We start from the raw sequence: 19,316 nt of genomic DNA, 5'->3' as shown, positions 1-19,316 counted from the left end.
CCAGCACCCAGGGCAGGTCCTGGTCTCTCAGCAGCCAGCGGCTGCAAGATCCTGTCAATCTCAAGATCCGGAGAGGGAGGGAAGAGGATCCTGGAGGAAGAACTTTTGGGAAAGAGGTAGACAGGTGCCCAGGGAGTGGGCGAAGGAAATCCTCCTAGAGGCAAACAGTTTTCCTCTCTGCCAGGGCCCCACCCCAGCACGGATTGTCCTCCTAAGTCCCCAACACAGGGATGCACAGATAGACCGACCCGGCAGCTCGAATTCAGTAAAAATGAGCGTACAGAGGCGTACAGGGTGGTCGCCCTCCTCAAGCCTCGCTCGCGCTAAGGAGCTAAGGACAGTGTGGCCCTCTGAGGTTGAGATAGGCTCCGAGAGACGCGGTGCTTGAATATTCAGGAGACATTGTCCACCTTCTCGCCAGGTTTCAACAAACAGGCTCCTCCGGGTTGAGGCTGTCAGGAGTTACCCCGCAGGTGTCAAGGCACCTGTTGGTAGAATCCAGAAACACCTCTCCCCCAGGAAACGCGGGCGCTGTTAGTCTCGCCGGCTGTGCAGCTCCACTTGGAAGAAGTCTGCAGCAGAGGTGGCAGTGGGGATGCGAAAAGACCCATCGCAGCCGAAGCAGGGTTGGGGGAGCTCAGTTCTTGCCCCCACCCCCACCCCTGGTAATTTGACCTTATTTCCCCAACAGATCTGTGCCCCCTCAGTTGTCAGGCTAAATATTTTGACTTAGAGGGAGAGGCTGAGAGAACTGTGAGGTCCCGACAAACCAATCGGTTTCGACTGGGGGCGGGGAGGACCGGAGCTGGGCGCGGTCGGTGTGCGGGCCCTGGGAGATAGTGCAGGAGCGCGACTCGCTGGCGCCTGGGAGCGAGTGTGCCCAGGAGACCAGGGGAGGCTCTCCTTGGTCAAGCAGCACGCGCGTACCGGGACCTCCGACGCTCTGCCTCCCCGAGAGCTCTCCCTGAGCTTCCACTCCGCCTCACCTCGGGGTTGACCGACCTCGTGGCCTGCCTTTTGCTCTTAAACACTTTCTCCCTTCGGAGGCCTTTCTGAGGCTCTCCCTGTCACTGTCTGCATCTCTCTCTCTGGATTCTCAGAGTCCCTAGTCTCCGGCAGCCCGTCACTGCCTGTGTTTCTGTGACCGCATTTCTTTTTCTCAGAGTGGGATTCCTAAGCTCTTTGCCCTTGCCCTTCTCCTCCTTCTTGAAGCCGGGTCTTGGTGTCCTTTAAGGTCTGTCAGACCCTTCTCTCTGGAGCCACCTGGAGGAGAGCCAAGACAGAACACAAGCCAGGGCTGGGACCATGGCAGTGCCTGGTCTGTGGCCCTGGGGAGCATGCTGGCTTATGATTCTCCTCTCCTTGGGATTCGGCCTGGACACACTAGAGGGTGAGTCCCCAGCACTGTCTCCTGCACTTTCATCTCCCTCCTAGACAGCTGGGAGGTCAAACAACTGAGCCTCCAGCCAGAACACATCTTACTCTTTACTGCAATATGAGGACTTGGGTTAGCTCTCAGGACTTCTCGTTGGGCAGAACAGTTAGCTGTCCACATAAAGGTGTTTTTCTCTCAGCTCCCTATAAAGTGAGGACTTGGAAACAGGGAGAAATAGATGTCTTCTATTCCATTGCCAATTGTGAAATCATGATCCCTATAAAATCAGTATGAGAACCATAAATGAGTCTGTGAGGGTGTGAGGTCATTTGTAGGGCCATTGAATGGGAAGGGACAAGGCTGGGATAGGTAACTGAGAACCAGACACCATTAAGTAACTGAATGCGCAGGCAGGAAACAGGCTTAGAAAATGGAACATTTAACTTAGGTCCTGAGCTCCTGCATCCAGAGCCCTGTCCCTTGTCCCCAACTCTTAGGGTCCATCTGCTGTAGGTAGAGGGACTGGCTCTGGGGGAGGACTGCCTTTCCTTAGTGTTTCAGTGTTAGCCCCCAGGTAGACACTTTCCACAAGTAGGGAGCAGATGTTGGGGAGTGACCTTGTAGGTAAGTGGCCCTCATGGCCACACAGGGGGATCAATGGGGAGAGAAAAAAGGGTGGGGGGGGTTCAAAAGGGGAAGGATTAAGTGGTGCCCCCTTCCTCAATTCCACCATTCCCCTCCAGATTGAGGGAGCTCAGGAATCCATTGCTCTGTGCCTGCTTGAGGGGTCTCATGTTGCCCTTCAGACTAGGGGTTTCCAGGGGGCAGGGCAGAGCCTCCCATTCCTACAGAAATACAAATGGGTTGGGGTAGAGGGTCCTCTAAAGGGTACTAGTCACAGAGGCTCTGCCTGCAAACCAGAGTGCCCCTCCCACTGAGCCCTTCCTCGCCCCCTCCATTGCTGTGCCAGGATAGGGCACAGCAGATGCCAGCTGGGAACACAGTTGTCAGGACAGAAGCATGTCCCTGCATAGGGTTAGTGTTTGGTCGGGGGACACAGATGCTCTGTTCCCAGTGCAGCTCTGCACAGAGCTGTGTCTTGAGGGAAGGCAGGGGTTAATTTGCAAAGGTCTTAGATTTGTTTTTCCAAATGACTCCCATCAGGGGAGCCCTAGAGAGGCAAGGGCATGATGGGAAGTGGGCGCCTGAGAGAACCCCCATCTGCCTGGCAGAGCCTGATTGGCCTTTTCCTGGAGGAGCTAGAAGTATCTTCTCATTCTCTGCCTCCCTTTGGTGTGTGTGTAGCTGCCTAAGCCCAGACACACACACACACACACACACACACACACACACACAGAGAGAGAGAGAGAGAGAGAGAGAGAGAGAGAGAGAGCGTTGCTGGGCAGAGTCAAGCTCAGGACCATTAATAATGATGAGAAGAAGAAGGTGTGAAACAAGCCCCAGGGAGCCAGCCCCACCTGCCCCTGGCCCCACTAACAAACCATCATGGAATGAGCCTGGACAGTGCGGTGTGTGTGTGATGTGCTGCAGCGCCAGGTGGGAAGGGAGGCAGCAGAGGCTGGACAGGTCAGCTGGACCAGAATGTCGGGCTGAAGAATTCAGACTTGCAGCTTCTGCAAGGGGGAGCCATGCAAGGCCCCTTAGGAGAAAAAGAAGCCAGGTATTCAGCCCCCATAGGTGAATATCCCTAAATGCCTTGGGGACAGAAAAGGAAGTAGGCCTGGGGCCTTGAGTCTGAGAAAGTCAGACACTCCTGGATCCCCAGAGAGGGGTAGATGTGGGATCCAGATGTCTATGGTCCATAGTCCCAAGTGTCCCTGTTGTTCCAGCTCTGGACTGGGCACCATAGGGGATGCAGAACTGACTCATGGGCCCCCTCCTCCCTGGAGGGGGTGATGGAGATGTAGACAACAAAGTTGGGGTGATGCGCCAGGTATGTTTGTGACTAGCATTGCTGGACTAAATGCAAGGAAGCCAGAAGGGGAAGTGAATAACTGAGAATAAGAGGGTTAGAGAAGAAGGCTTGGCCTGAGGTGTACAGGACAAGGACTGAGGCTGGAGATAGGAGTGGGGATCAGCTTATCTACACCCAGAATGTCAGGCCAAAAAAACTGAAATGTGAGTCTCCGATGGGGAGTCATGGGGTGTCCCTCCAAGAGTAAGCAAATTCAGGGACCAGGCAGAGAAAGTAGGGTGTATGAGTTGGGCATGGCAGCATATGCCTCTAATCTCAGCAACTTGGTAGGCTGAGATAGGATGATTGCAAGTTCAAGGCCAGCCTGGTCAACTTAGCAAGACTCCATCTCAAAATTTTTAAAAGTTTTTTTTTTTTTTTTTTTCCCAAAGGGCTGTGGATGTAGCTCAGTAGACCTCCCTTGGGTTTTAAAACTAATACCACACCAATGAAAAAAGCAGGGTACATGAAGCTCAGGGCTCATTGCTTCCCAGTCACAGAATTCAATCACTTGTTAAATATTTATTGAATGACAATTTTGTGCCAGTCCCTCTACCATGCACTAGGATCCAGCAATGATTTAAACAAAGATCACTGCCCTTATGGAGCTTACAATAAACAAAATAAATAAGTAGATTATATATTAACCAGTGTTGAGAGCTCTAGAGAAAAATTAAACAGGGGATGGAGGGTGCGTAGAGTCAGGATTTTTAAGAGGATGGTCAGAGAAGGTCTCATGAAAAGGTGAGGAAACCATGTAGGTGGAAGCGTGTTCTAGCTAGAAGGAACAGAAAGGACAAAGATCCTGAGGCAGGAGTTTGGTTGACTTGTTTGAGGGATATCAAAAAGGTCAAAGTAGTTGAAGAAGAGAAAGAAAAGGAAGGAAATCAGAGAGGTTACAGGGACCTAAACTACAGGGCTTTGGCTTTTACATCAAGCAAGATGGAGTCATGGATGGTGGGGCTCAAGCAGAGGAGGAGTAAAATCTGTGTTTTGAGGTCCCCATGACTTTAAAGTAGAGAGGCATAGAGGGGCCAGGGCAGAAGCAGGGAGGCAATTTTGGAGGCTGTAAATCCAGAGTAAGATGATGGTAGAAACAGTGAAAGTGGTGACGAATGGTCAGGTTCTGGACATATGTAAAATATGAAGCCCACAGAACGTAGAGGGAGGGAAAGAAGAAGTTATGGGTAGCTCGATGCAGTGGCACCTCCTGTAACCCCAGTGACTCAGGAGGCTGAGGCAGGAGGATCTCAAGTTCAAGGACAGTCTAAGCAATTTAGTGAGACACTGTCTCAAAATAAAAAAATAAAAATGCCTGGGGATGAGGCTCAGTGGTAGAGCATCCCTGGGTTGAACCTCTAGTACCATAAAAAGAAAAACAAAAGGAAAGAAAAAAAGAGTCAAGGATGAACAGCAGGAATGAACTTGCTAGTGACTGTGAAGGGGAAGTGGGTTTGGAAGGGGAAATCAAGGACTGACTTTTGGCTATGGTGGCTGATCTGGTAGAGACAGTGCAAGCTGCAGGCGAGCCCTCTGAGACCCTGGGAGGAGGCTACCCCTCACCCACAGCAGAGCCTGATTTCATATTCGGTGTCCACCTGCCCGTGTGGTTCCCATACCCCAAAGTAGCCCCGCGGGATGGGGTACTTGGCCTGGGATATACTCACTATTGCATGCCCTGCATGTCCACAGTGTGCCCCAGCCTGGACATCCGCTCAGAGGTGGCGGAGCTGCGGCGGCTGGAGAACTGCAGCGTGGTAGAGGGTCACTTGCAGATCCTGCTCATGTTCACGGCCACAGGGGAGGACTTTCGCGGCCTCAGCTTCCCTCGCCTCACCCAGGTCACTGACTACCTGCTGCTCTTCCGTGTCTATGGCCTGGAGAGCCTGCGTGACCTCTTCCCCAACTTAGCAGTGATCCGAGGGGCCCGCCTCTTCCTGGGCTATGCACTGGTCATCTTTGAGATGCCACATCTGCGTGATGTAGGGCTGCCCACACTGGGGGCTGTGCTGCGTGGGGCTGTGCGTGTGGAGAAGAACCAGGAGCTCTGCCACCTCTCCACCATCGACTGGGGACTGCTGCAACCTGTGCCTGGTGCCAACCACATTGTGGGCAACAAGCTTGGAGAGGAGTGTGCTGACGTGTGCCCAGGAGTGCTGGGAGCTACAGGCGAGCCCTGTGCCAGGACCACCTTCAGTGGGCACACCGACTACAGGTGCTGGACCTCCAGTCACTGTCAGAGAGGTGGGTGCTGGCACAGAATATGACTGGGAGGCCAAGGGAGTCAGGATGGGGTAGGTGGGTACCTTACTGCCACTGTGTTTTAATCTTCACTTGTCCTATGAGGCAGGTTCTACTGTTATTCCCATTTTACAGAAAAGGAAACTGAGTTTCAGGAGAATAAAATAGTTGATGCAGCATTAGTAGTAGATACAAGACAGCATCACAGCCAGGCACAGTGGTGCAGGCCTATAATTCCAGGGACTCAGGAGGCTGAGGAAGGAGGATCACAAGTCTGAGGGCAGCCTGGGCAACTTTGTAAGATTCTGTCTGAAATAAAAATACAAAAAGGGTTGGGGATGTAGCTCAGTGCTAAAGTGCCCCGGGTTCAATTCCCAGTACTGCAGTGAGAAAAAACCCCACGGCATCAAGTAATCATGGAATAGTTGGTAAAGGACAGGTACAAACAAGGCAGGCGTGGAGCAGTGGGGAGGGGATATGCACAAATGGACAGAAAACTGCACAAGCAGTCTTGGGTCAAAGCCAAGTGTCCTGGGTCCAAGGCTCAGCTCTACTGCTTACTGGCTGTGCCTCAGTTTCCTCTTCTGTAAAGGGATCATAGGGTTGTTATGAGAAATGAGTTCTTCTACAGAGTATTAGAGAAGTGTCTGGGCCACAGTAGTGGTTCTATGTTCATAGTAAAAGTGGTCCCATGCTAAGTGCAGCGGCCCACAACCAATGACTAGGAATCCTGAGGCAGGAGAACAGCAAATTCAAGGCCAGTCTGGGTAACTCAGTGAGACCCTGTCTCAAAACAAAAATTTTTAAAAAAGGGGGCTAGGGATGTAGCTTGGTAGTAGAGCAGCCCTGGGTTCAATCCCCAGTGCTGGGGCTGGGGGGGGGGGGGGGGGGGGGAGGGTTTCTGCTGTGTGCAGTGGCACACACCTGTAATCCCAGCGGCTCGGAAGGCTAAGGCGGGTGGATAGGGAGTTCAAAGCCAGCCTCAGCAACTCAGCAAGGCCCTAAGTAACTCAGAACTCAGTGAGACCCTGTCTCTAAATAAAATATAAAAAGGCTGGGGAGGCTGCTCAATGGTTAAGTGCCCCTGGGTTCAATCCCCAGTACCAAAAAAAAAAAGGAAGATTTATGGACACAGAAGGAAGGGAGGGAAGATGCTAGATGAGGGATGAGGGAGAAATGAAAGTTCCGGGGGAAGGAAGGAAGACATTTCAGAGGCTGGGAGCAGATTGGAGATCCCCAACCTAGGAGTCTTTTCCAGACAGTTCATGGAGGTCAGTTTCTCTCACCTCCAGGCCTCAGCATCAGGGCAAGCAAGTAACCAGATCCCTGCTGTATCGGAGGCCATGTCCCTCCCTGTTGGCTGTAAACACAGCTGTTGCAAGTCCTCTTGTGTACAGTGTCAACAGACCCTGGCTGACCCCACCCCACACATACCCAGCTGGCAGATACCCAGCTGCCACTGTGCACTTTTCAGATTGTTGTATCCCCAGCCCCAAACCCACCACTGCTGCTGGGGCCACCTCCTGCCCAGGGTAGGGGGTGGGGGAGCTAGCAAGGGAGGCAGAATGGGCAGGGATGTGGGTAAATGACAGGTAGCGACCCCTCCCTCCAAACACTCCCAGGCCCACCTTGCCCCAGGCCTCACTGCTCAGGAAAGACCAGCTGGCTCATCCTGGCACCATGCCCAGTGATGATGTGGGCACCAGGCCTAGACAGGACAGCAGGCCGGAGAGCAGCAACCCTGATGGACAAGGTCACTGCTCTGTCCTGAGTTCTGACACCCCCAGCTGGGCACTGTGGGAGGTGGAGAACCACAGATAGGAAGCTATGGTCCTTGTCCTCAAAAGACCCTGTCTAAAGGAAACCAATGTCATCTGAATCAGAGGGTACAGATAGTATCATGGTGGGGCAGGGCTAGAAGAGGGTGACAGGACTGAGGGGGAAAGGGTGACATCCAACACAGCTCTCTGCCCCACAGTGTGTCCATGCCCCCAAGGGCTGGCCTGCACAGCGGGGGGCGCATGCTGCCACTCGGAATGTCTAGGGGGCTGCAGCCGGCCAGAAGACCCTCGTGCTTGCGTAGCCTGCCGCCATCTGTACTTCCAGGGTGCCTGCCACAGAGCCTGCCCTCCAGGCACCTACCAGCATGAGTCCTGGCGCTGCGTCACAGCCGAGCGCTGTGCCAGCTTGCGCTCAGTGCCTGGCCGCGCCTCCACCTTCGGCATCCACCAGGGCAGCTGCCTGGCCCAGTGCCCTCCAGGTTTCACCCGTAATGGCAGCAGGTGAGGGTAGGGTCGAAGGAGGCACCTTGGGGCAGTGAGGTGGCCTGCGGAGGCCCACTGGGATCCAAGGCTCCTGCCATCTTATTGTCCCCACCAGCATATTCTGCCATAAGTGTGAGGGGCTGTGCCCGAAGGAATGCAAGGTAGGCACCAAGACCATCGACTCAGTCCAGGCGGCACAGGATCTGGTGGGCTGCACCCACGTGGAGGGGAGCCTCATCCTCAACCTTCGCCAGGGCTGTCAGTACCTCCTCTAGGCCACATGCCTCCTCCTGACCACGCCCTTCCTCTCAGCCATGCCCATTGCAACAACCTGGCTAAGTACCACTTTCTTCATCCAGGGTCCCAGCCCTGAGGGCCCACTTCCCCTGGACCCCCTCCTGCCCCCAGCCTTGTGGCTCCATCCCCTTCTACTCCTGCTCATCCATCTTTCTTCCTCAGACAACCTGGAGGCAGAACTGCAGCGCAGCCTGGGGCTGGTAGAGACCATCACTGGCTTCCTCAAAATCAAGCACTCCTTCGCACTAGTGTCCCTGGGCTTCTTGAAGAACCTCAAGCTAATCCGGGGGGATGCCATGGTGGATGGGTAAGGGGTCAGAATTAGGCCTCTGACCAGCCCCTTCCCCCAACACTCCCCAAACAGTGGCAAAGAGGATGGTCTCTGGAACCCATTCAGCCACTTACTAGCTGTGTGACTCTGGATAGGCACTTAACTTCTCTGGCTGTTTTTCACTGGTAAAATGGAGTTAGTATAACACTATTTGTTTCTTAGTGCTGCTGTGAATATTACTTATTGTATTGTTATGTGTAAAGCACTTAAAATAATGCCTGGAACACAGTATAGTTACATAGAGCTCCAAAAAAAAATTGACCATAATTGTCAACATCTGATCCTGGACTGCATAGCATGCCTGCCTGGGTTTTAAACTCATTTCTACCAACTACTAGACAATACCTATCCAGAATGTAGCCAGGATTTTTCAAAACAAAAAGAATGCTTTAAATCAGCATCACAGTGGTGTACACCTATAATCCCAATGACTCAGGAATCTGAGATAGGGGGATCACAAGTTCAAGGACAGCCTGAACAATTTAGTAAGACCTATCTCAAAATTTAAAAAATAAATGAAAAGGACTAGGAATGTAGTTCAGTGGTAAAGTGCTTCTGGGTTCAATCCCCAGTACTAAAATAATAACAATACATAATAAATAAATAAATAAACAAACAAACAAACAAATAAATTAGCATCAACAGGGACATGGTAGCCTATAATCCCAGCAATGCAGAAGGCTCAGACAGGAGGATTGCAAGTTCAAGACCAGCCTCAGCAACTTAGTGAGGCCTAAGCAACTTAGTGAGACCCTGTCTCAAAATAAAAAAAATTTTTAAAAAGGGGGTTAGCGATATAGCTCAATGATAAAGCACCTCTGGGTTCCATTCCCAGTACCTGCCCCCCCAACACACACACCAAAAAAAAAAAAATTAGCATTAGTCAGTGCTTTCCTGTGGCTTCTCATATCTCCTGGCACATTGTCTTTTACACCTAGAGGTGCCCACACCCCAACCTGAGACTTACTGCCTCAGGATGAGTACCATTCCTCCTTGTGTCCCCCAAATCAGGATACAGCAAGTATTCAAAGTGAGATGAAGTCAGGAAGGAAATAGGGTAGCTGTTGACCCCATTTAATTGATAAGGACAACAGAGAGGATGGGTGACTTGCCAGACATTAGCTCCTGGTTAGTAGCGCAGAGTGGGTGGGCCCAAGCTCCTCACCCCCGTGTTCGGGGTGTGAGTGGCTGCCCATGACCCTCTTCCCTGTGCCCAGCACAGCCCCTCCAGGAGAAGTCCATAAGCCACCCCCATTCCCACCCCCAGTCCCCACCTCCCTATAGAACAAAATCCTCTGGCCTCCCCCAGGAACTACACTCTGTACGTGCTGGACAACCAGAACCTACAACAGTTGGGATCCTGGGTGGCCACTGGGCTCACCATTCCCGTTGGCAAGATCTACTTTGCCTTCAATCCGCGCCTCTGCTTGGAGCACATCTACCGATTGGAGGAGGTGACCGGCACTCGAGGTCGGCAAAACAAGGCTGAGATCAATCCCCGCACCAACGGAGACCGCGCTGCCTGTAAGGTCCAAGACTCCATCCCCAGAGCAAGCCAGGGCGCTTACAATGCGAAGCGACCCCAAGACACACTGGAAAGCTCACACATGCAGATACCCACCCATCTTGAAACACACCAGACACACCCACCGGGTGGGAGGGGTCGCTTGAATGGGACAGCCTCTTTGGAGGTCCCTTTGTGGGTAAATGCCTTGGGGCAGGGTGGGGGCTCCAGCAGAGGACAGGCCCGTTGGGAGCAGGTGTTCACCCGCTCCCCGCGCCCAGGCCAGACTCGCACCCTGCGCTTCGTATCCAACGTGACGGAAACCGACCGCATCCTGCTGCGCTGGGAGCGCTACGAACCGCTGGAGGCCCGCGATCTGCTCAGCTTCATCGTGTACTACAAGGAGTCGTGAGTACCAGACGCGGGGTCACAATCCAGGCCCGGCAGAAAGGGCACGCCTATTTCTTCCAAGACCAAAGGCAGCCCAGGGCGGAGCCCCTCAGGGCTATGGAGAGCCCGGAAGCTAGGACTCCCAAGGCACATTTCAACAATGTAGGGCCCACGTTTGGCTCCCCCAACACAATGTGCCTCAATTTTCCCTCACCAAGTGAAAGGAAGAGGACCGTCGGGGCTTCTGAAAGCTGAGATCCTTCTGCTGGAAGGCTTGGATAATTAAACTTCAATTCACTATGCTAATGTTCTATACTGACCACATGCTCCTGCCCCAGCAGTGGTTTGGGGAGTGCCCATTAATTTGGCCATTTTTATGAGCAGCTCTGCCAACATTTCATTAAAGCCTGAGAAAGGGAGGGTGCAGAGATGGCCAGGGACGGGTTGCTTTTTTCTTTGGAGAGAATGGACTGACCCTAGCAAGAGGGATCATAGTTAGCACACAGGAAGGACTTCCCAAAAAAAAAAAAAAAAAAAAAAAAACATGGCTAGGAATCAAAAAGATCTCTTTACAGAGGAGAAATGGATTTTGGAGGGCAGGTTGGGCGGGCAGGAGTGAGGAGTACTCTCTTCCAGGTAGAAAAGATGCAACCACCTAGCTTAGAAAGACCCCTTATGAACTAAAATTGAGAGATCTTAATTTTTTTCTCAGGGTCTGTCTTGGAAGGAGGGTGGGAGGCTTCCTCAGTGGTAGGTGACTGGGACTAGCATGAGGGACTGGAGAATATGTAAAGTACAGATTCTGGTTTGGTTAGTCCCCAGGAGAGCCTGTAAGTCTGTACTGTAACAAGCTACTCAGTGATGCTGAAGGTGCTGGTTCATGGGTCACTTTTAAGAAGCACTGACAGGGCCTGCAGTGTGAATGGAACCCCCTGACTCATGCAGCTCCCAGCTGCACAGCTCTGCACAGATACATTTGGGCAATGAGGGCAGAGAATCTTGGGGATCCTGCAGGGGCTCCCCTAACATTATTGCCTTGCAGTATAACTGGTGTTCTCCCTCAGATGCATGCACTGTGGTCCTGGCTCACCATGGCATTGATTCTGCACCTCTACATGCTTGCTCCTGGACTATCCTGCTTCCATCCCAACAAGGGCAGGCACTTCCAGCTGGGCCTAAATCACCCCCACTCTTTTTTTTTTTTTTTCTTCTTCCTTTTTGTACTGGAGATTGAACCTGAGGGCACTTAACCACTGAGCCACATCCCCAACCACTTTTTTTGTGTGTGTGTGTGTGATGCTGGGGATTCAACCCAGGGCCTTTTGCATGCTAGGCAAGCACTCTACCAACTGAGCTATATCCCCAGGCCTCCCAGCCCCTTTTGTTTTATTTTGAAACAGGGTCTCACTAAACTGCTTAAGCTCTCACTAAGTTGCTGAGGCTGGCTTTGAACTCATGATCCTCCTGCCTCAGCCTCCAAAGTCACTGGGTTTACAGGCATGCAACACCACACCCGGTACCCACTTTCCCTTTGACATCCCAAGTTTCATCCTTTGCTCAGCAAGAATTCCGCCCCTTTGCCTCCCTCCAAAGAAACACATATCATGAACATCAGCATGAAGCCTCAGATTCTCCCCCTCATCTACCTTGACATCTCCCACTCTCATCTTTCCCAGCAACCAGCCCCCCAGAGGCTATAGAACTGTGATCATAGTCTGCGGTTCTACTTGAGGGGGAGGGGGATTAGGATAACTTCATATCCACCTTCTAGCATTATTTATACAAAACAATTTTTTGGTACTGGCGATTGAACCCTGGGGCACTTTACCATTGAGTTATATCTCTAGTCCTTTTTATTTATTTTGTGACAGGGTCTCACTAAGTTGCTGAGGGTCTTGCTAAGTTATTGAGGTTGACCTTGAATTCACAATCCCGACTCAGCCTTCCAAGTCACTGAGATTGTAGGCATGTGCCACCGCTCCCAGCCTACAATGCAAAAATTTTTAATGCTCCTTTTGACTAAAGCTCAATATTTCCTGCTAAGAGTGAAGAGATATTTCAGCACAAATTTGGTTGACAACAGATGTCACATGATACACAGGGTCTATCAAGTGTGCCCTCACACATAGAGGAAGAACAATGATAATGACAGTCCTCCAGTGATTCAGAAGGGAAAAGTGTGGTAGAATATGGGGATGGGGCTGAGCCAGTTCTTCAGTTCTGGGGATGGGGTGTTTAGCCCATTCCAGAATGCCACAGAGCATGTGGGTCCAGATGCCTGTGGAACTCAGAGCTGGAACCTGCTGGATGTGGAGCTACCCCTAAGCCGCACCCAAGAACCAGGGGTGACCTTAGCCCCCCTCAAGCCCTGGACGCAGTATGCAGTGTTTGTGCGGGCTATCACACTGACCACTGCTGAGGACAGCCCCCATCAAGGAGCCCAGAGCCCCATTGTCTACCTCCGAACCCTGCCTGCAGGTAGGCTGAAGCACGGAAAGGACCAAAGTCACTGTGCCTGTATCTTATGAGAAGGGGAGAGGGGTGGGGGGCAATGTACCAGAAACAGAGGCTAGGGCACTGGAGGCCTTGGTCCTAGAGACAGGGAGGTCAGAGGCTTGAGTCCTAGAAAAAAATAGGAGACATTCACCTGGATTCTAGGGAGTGTGGGGTTGGAACAGTGCAGTAAATAAGCTGGGTAAACTCAAGGGACTTTGGAGAAGGGGAGGACAGAATTCTGAACTCTAGGAAGGAAGGTCACCTACTCTTCGAGAGAAGGGAGATGGACTCAAGATAAAGGGACTCATTACCAGACACTATTTGGGAGTGGAACCCGCGGCCTCTGAGTGTACTCTGCTCACATCCCCAGCACCCACAGTGCCCCAAGACGTCATCTCCACGTCCAACTCCTCCTCCCACCTCCTGGTGCGCTGGAAGCCACCTACCCAGCGCAACGGAAACATCACCTACTATCTGGTACTGTGGCAGAGGCTGGCAGAGGACGGCGATCTCTACCTCAATGACTACTGCCACCGCGGTGCGCAGGCCGGCAGGGGTGGGGATTCCGGGCCAGGGTCGGTGGGCCAGAGGTGGGGAGACCACTTCTCTAACTACTGTCTTCCCGGCCGCGGCGCTAGGCTTGCGTCTGCCCACCAGCAACCACGACCCCCGCTTCGACCGCGAAGATGAAGAACTTGAGGCGGAGACCGAACCCGGCTGCTGCCCTTGCCAGCACTCACCTCCTGGCCAGGTCCTGCCCTCGCTGGAGGCGCAAGAAGCCTCGTTCCAGAAGAAGTTTGAAAACTTTCTACACAATGCCATCACCATCCCCAAGTGCGACCAGGCGCACGCCGGGGGGGGGGGGGGGGGGGGGTCTGATGGGCGGGGCCTTGGGAGGGATGGGTCTTCCAGACAGTTGACTTGAGGGCGGGGCCTGTTGTGTGGGCGTGGCCTGAGTTGTGGGACCGTGTGGGGGAGAAGGTGGTGCGCGGTTGCAGAGCGCCCTGGGGTGCGTTCCAGTCCAGTCTGATCCTGCCTCCTCGGCCTCCCTAGATCCCCTTGGAAAGTGACGTCCATCAACAAGAGCCCCCAAAGGTGAGCCGGAATGGGGCAGGGGACTGAGGGGCGAGACTCCAGAGACCCGGACATGGCTGACCTACTCCCTCTCCAGGGACTCGGTGCGACACCGCCGGGCCGCCGGGACCCTCAGACTAGGGGGCAACAGCTCGGATTTTGAGATCCAGGAGGACAAGGTTCCCCGAGAGAGAGCTGTGCTGAGCGGCTTGCGCCACTTCACGGAATACCGGATCGACATCCATGCCTGCAACCACGCGGCGCACACCGTGGGCTGCAGCGCTGCCACCTTCGTCTTTGCGCGCACTATGCCCCACAGTAGGTGCACCCTCACCTGCTACCCGCCACCACTGACCCAAGGACCCTGTCCCTGATCTCCTTGCCCCAGAAACTCCTTTTGCTCGCCCTTTCCAGTTTCCATAATCCCAGAGCTTCCCAAACCTTCCAGTTCAGCCCAATTTAACTTAATTTCGAACGTGAGAGATAAACTACTTGTGGCCTGGTTGCCTCTCCCGCAGGAGAGGCCGATGGTATTCCAGGGAAGGTGGCCTGGGAAGCAGCCAGCAAAAGCAGTGTTCTCTTGCGGTGGTTTGAGCCACCGGACCCCAATGGACTCATCCTCAAGTATGAAATCAAGTATCGTCGCTTGGGAGAGGTAGGTACCCTAGGGCACCCCCATCTCAGCCCCTGTTTTGTGCCTACATCCCTCTTCCTAATCAGCTCCTCTGTGCTACCCATAGGAGGCCACAGTGCTGTGTGTGTCCCGTCTCCGATATGCCAAAGTTGGTGGAGTCCACTTGGCCCTGCTTCCCCCTGGGAACTACTCTGCTAGGGTTCGGGCCACTTCGCTGGCTGGCAATGGCTCCTGGACAGACAGTGTTGCCTTCTACATCCCTGGCCCAGGTATACAGACTTGAGTGTCCACCACAGCTTCCTCTACCCCAATCCTCCCTATCCCTGTCTCCCAGTGTTTAAAGGGAAGCATTCCCTTCCCTTGGACTTTTCAATTTTTGACCCTACCCTCTGCTGTCCTCTGACCATTAGAGGAGGAAGACTCCGGGAGTCTGCACATCCTCCTCACTGTCACCCCCGTGGGGCTCATGCTGCTCATCATTCTTGCTGCCCTTGGTTTCTTCTACGGCAAGAAGAGGTGATGATAGTTCCCACTCTCTTTCTCTTCAGCATGTCAGTGCCATCAGAGGGTGGTAGATCAGACAGCAGAAAGCACTAACCCTGGGGAATGACTCCTCCCCTGGAGATAACATGGAGAAGACATACCTCTCAGCTAGGGTGACCAATGCATCCTGGTTAGCCTGGGATTTCCCAGTTTTAGCTGGGAAAACCCTCAGTATGGGCACACAGGCACTGAAGATTCACCACACCCTCAACCCAAGATAAGAAGGAATGAATCTGGTCCTGCCGTAGCAAGAAACCTCAGCACGCGTCCCAGACATTTGATGTCGATCCCTCTAGAAGAAAATACAAGAGGGATGTAGGGGCAGGACATTGATTAGCTGAGTCCTAAGGATGTCCCGAGGGGGCAGGAACCCCTTCACTCCTGTGTCTGCCTATTCCCAACGTGTCATATCCCAGAACTTGGGCCAAAATTAGCTTTGAAAGTGTTTTGCGCCTTTCCTGGAAGTGCTCATTCCTTCCTGAGATCTCCTCCAGCCTGACCCCCTTGCCTCCCATTGCAGAAATGGCACCTTGTATACCTCTGTGAATCCGGAGTACTTCAGCGCCTCTGATAGTAGGTCTGGGGGTGGGTGGACAGGTGGCGTGGGAAGGGAGACAGGAGCGGAGGAGAAACAGACTTCCAGGAAACTTTCTTGGAGAAGGTGACCTTGGGACCGGAGCACTTCAGAAGAGGAGGCGAGAAGCGGGTGGAGGTGAGGCACCTGCCTCATGACCCCCACCTCCTCTCAGTGTATGTCCCTGACGAGTGGGAGGTGCCCAGGGAGCAGATCTCCATAATCCGGGAGCTGGGCCAAGGCTCTTTTGGGATGGTCTATGAGGGTCTGGCACAAGGACTTGGGGCTGGAGAGAAGTCTACGCCCGTGGCCCTGAAGACAGTGAATGAGCTGGCCAGCCCACGGGAACGCATTGAATTCCTCAAGGAAGCTTCTGTCATGAAGGCATTCAAGTGTCACCATGTGGTAAGGAGGGTCAGGCATTGTTGGGGTCCTAATTAAAGTAAAAATAATGTGGTAAGAGGGAAAGAAAGGGTTAGAGATGAGGTCAGGGCATCATGAAGATCAGGGTTGGGATGTGGTTAGGATCCTAGTTGGGAGCAACTAGATGTGGTTTTACACACCTATAATCCCAGCAACTCGGGCCCAGAGACTAGGGAGGCTGAGGCAGAAGGATTGAATGTTTGAGGCCAACCTCCACAATTTAGTGAGACCCTATCTCAAAAAAAAAGCCACATGCCTGTAAATCTCAGCAGCTCAGGAGACTGACGGTCACAAATTCAAAGCCAGCCTAAGCAATTTAGTGAGGCCCTAGACAACTTAGCAAGGCCCTGTCTCAAGACAAAACAAAAATAAAATTAAAAAAATAATAATAAATTAGAAGGACTGGGCCCATAGCTGAGTAGTAGAGCACCCCTGAGTTCAATCCCCAGTACCTCACACACACACATACCCCCAAAAAATAAAGGATCTTAGGGTTATGGCTAGACTGTCATGGTTGGGGGTGTCCAAAAGATTATTAGGGTCATGATTGGAATCAAGGTCAGAGTTGGGCCAAGTTCATGATTGTGACAATTGTCAGATATGATCAAGGTTATGAGAGTTGTGAGTTAGGGTTACGGTCACTGTTAGATCAGGATTAAGGTTGTAGTCATGACTGGGATCAGGGTCTGGGTAGATGTCTGGGTCAGGCTGTGGTCACAACAGGTCAAGGTTTTGACTAGGTTGGTCAAAGGAAGGTGGGTAGAACTGCAACCAAGCAGTCTGTTCATTCCAGGTGCGTCTCCTGGGAGTAGTGTCTCAAGGGCAGCCAACTCTGGTCATCATGGAGTTAATGACCCGGGGGGACCTCAAGAGCCATCTTCGATCTTTGCGGCCTGAAGCAGAGGTGGGAACCAGGAAAACCCTGAGTGTTCAGAGGCTGGGAAGCTTGAGAAGACTTGGGCACAGTGTGGGGGACAAGACTCGAGGTTCCCTCTTCACCAGCACTGTCTCTTGGCCCTAGAACAACCCTGGGCTCCCACGACCAGCACTAGAGGATATGATACAGATGGCTGGTGAGATTGCTGATGGCATGGCCTACCTTGCCGCCAACAAGTTCGTGCACCGAGACCTGGCAGCCCGCAACTGCATGGTGTCCCAGGACTTCACCGTCAAGATCGGGGGTACAGAGGGTGCCAGGCAGATGAGGATATCCTAAAGGGTAGAGAGTCTCCCCTTGCTAGGCATAGGAGAACAGGGCCTGGCCCACAGCCTGTGACAAGTTGACAAGTTAGCCCCCAGATCTCAGTCTCCTGGTCCAAGGTCAAAAGACTTTGGATGGGATGACTTCTGAGATCCTTTGAGCCCTCACATTCTAGGACTCTTAGACTGTGGAGGTAGAGAGGTTGGGAGAGGAACTCCTGGGGCAGGATCTAGTGTGTGACATCCACACCCCCTCCACCTCCATTTTCCAGACTTCGGGATGACTCGGGACGTGTATGAGACAGACTATTACCGCAAGGGTGGGAAGGGGCTGCTGCCCGTGCGCTGGATGGCCCCCGAGTCCCTCAAAGATGGAATCTTCACCACCCACTCAGATGTCTGGTGGGACTTGGTGGGACCAGAGGGCTCTGGGGATGTGGAGGTGTCATCTGGGGAGGGGCCTGGGACACTCCTGCCCTTGGGTTGCACTGGGCAGCATGAAGGGTGCTGAGCTCGAGTCCACCTGTGTGTCCTCCAGGTCCTTTGGTGTGGTGCTCTGGGAGATCGTGACCCTGGCTGAACAGCCCTACCAGGGCCTGTCCAATGAGCAAGTGCTCAAATTCGTCATGGACGGCGGGGTTCTAGAGGAGCTGGAGGGCTGTCCCCTTCAGTTGTGAGTCACCCCTGCCTACCCCACCCCCATGATTCTGGTCTACCACCTCTGATGCTTCTATATTCACTGGCCCCCAGCCAGCTATGCCCCCCATTTACTCTCCTCCCATTCTTCTAAACATAATGCCCCCGGGCCCTGTACTTCCACTGAGTGACCCTCCCAGTGTCGGAGACGGGGAGTGAGTGACTGCAACTCCAGGATGCTCTGACACTGCCTCCCCCACCTGCCAGGCAGGAGCTGATGAGCCGTTGCTGGCAGCAGAACCCACGCCTACGCCCGACCTTCACCCACATCCTGGACAGCATACAGAAAGAACTGAGGCCTTCCTTTCGCCTGCTTTCCTTCTACTACAGCCCAGAGTGCCGGGGAGGCCTGGGCTCCCTGCTGTCCACTGATGCAGAGCCCGACTCCCCACTAACTCCAAAAGGAGCCTCAGGTTGCAGCCCCCAAAATGGGGGTCCAGTACATTGAGGGACTCCCCATTCCTTAACTGACTGGCCTCTCATGGGCAGAGGAAGGGACCTGATCTTTGTGCCCATGAGACGTCCAGATGTTCACCTCCCACCCCCAGCTATTTTCAAGGCAGGGAATGGCCAAGAGTGGGGCAGAGAGCGGGAGCAGAAAGAAGCGGGTGCTGTCAGAACAGACTCACGCAGGAAAGAACCTCAGCAGTCGGAGTTGTGGGAAAGCAAGCAGGGCCACAGCGAGAGGGATCATTAGGCCACCCGCAGAGTGAGAGGCCCTGCTCAACCAAGAAAGGAAGGCCCATCTGCCCTGGAAGCAGAGTCTGAAGAGCTCCATCCTCAGCTTTGGATCTCCTGTGGGCATCTGGGGCCATCAACTTGCTTGAAGTGAAATGAGCAATCAGAGCCAGGCCTGGAGCCCTCTCCACCCGTGTTTGGGAGGCTCAGGATGGACGTCCATCTCGCTGCCCTTCTTTCGACTGCATCACCTCCTCCCCTTTGCCCCACAAACCAGGGGGCATGGCGAGAACCCAGGGACTGGTGAGCAGGTTCCCAGTCTGACCTTGATGGGCCTGTCCCAACTCTTCTTCTCCCCTTGCCCCACCCAGGCACCCCCAGGCTTGGTGTTCCTCCTCCTTTTTCCCCAGAGGCATCCCTTGGTGCACATTCACCCCTTTGACCAGTCTTCCCCTCAATTATAAGTCTTGGATCATTAAGGCTTTAAGAGCCTTGTCTTCCTCCCTCCCCTCCCGTCCCACCCCCTGCCTCTCATGGGAAGACTGGAAAAGGACAATAAATGCTGAGGTCTGTTTGTACCCAGGTCCTGGGCAGTTATCTCTCCATCTCTACAGCGTCAAC

At 53.3% G+C, this 19,316-nt stretch overlaps 1 protein-coding gene across 3 annotated transcripts; it reads left to right on the top strand.

The window, feature by feature from the left end:
- Window positions 1-283: 283 nt before the first annotated feature.
- INSRR (insulin receptor related receptor) lies at window positions 284-19,268 on the top strand. Of its 3 annotated transcripts, XM_079134320.1 has the most exons (23): window positions 284-665; window positions 1,235-1,390; window positions 5,043-5,594; window positions 7,570-7,873; window positions 7,971-8,113; window positions 8,315-8,459; window positions 9,793-10,007; window positions 10,269-10,395; window positions 12,617-12,855; window positions 13,244-13,411; window positions 13,512-13,707; window positions 13,927-13,968; window positions 14,045-14,265; window positions 14,466-14,602; window positions 14,688-14,850; window positions 14,992-15,097; window positions 15,645-15,697; window positions 15,874-16,103; window positions 16,915-17,025; window positions 17,143-17,302; window positions 17,594-17,723; window positions 17,860-17,994; window positions 18,225-19,268. In XM_079134320.1, exons 1-23 carry the CDS (start codon window positions 596-598, stop codon window positions 18,463-18,465), a joined length of 4,044 nt encoding a protein of 1,347 aa, XP_078990446.1. In that variant the 5' UTR covers window positions 284-595; the 3' UTR covers window positions 18,466-19,268. The 3 variants fall into 3 exon arrangements, with proteins under 3 accessions (XP_078990446.1, XP_078990445.1, XP_078990447.1); XM_079134319.1 differs by having other exon boundaries at window positions 9,793-10,395; XM_079134321.1 differs by lacking the exons at window positions 16,915-17,025; window positions 17,143-17,302; window positions 17,594-17,723; window positions 17,860-17,994; window positions 18,225-19,268 and having other exon boundaries at window positions 9,793-10,395; window positions 15,768-15,991.
- Window positions 19,269-19,316: the final 48 nt, after the last annotated feature.

Source organism: Sciurus vulgaris (genome assembly GCF_902686455.1).
Source record: "Sciurus vulgaris genome assembly, chromosome: 1".
NCBI classification, from domain to species: Eukaryota; Metazoa; Chordata; class Mammalia; order Rodentia; family Sciuridae; genus Sciurus; species Sciurus vulgaris.
The sequence above is the reverse complement of the archived record's forward strand: the minus strand, read 5'-3'. Positions and strand labels throughout refer to the sequence as shown.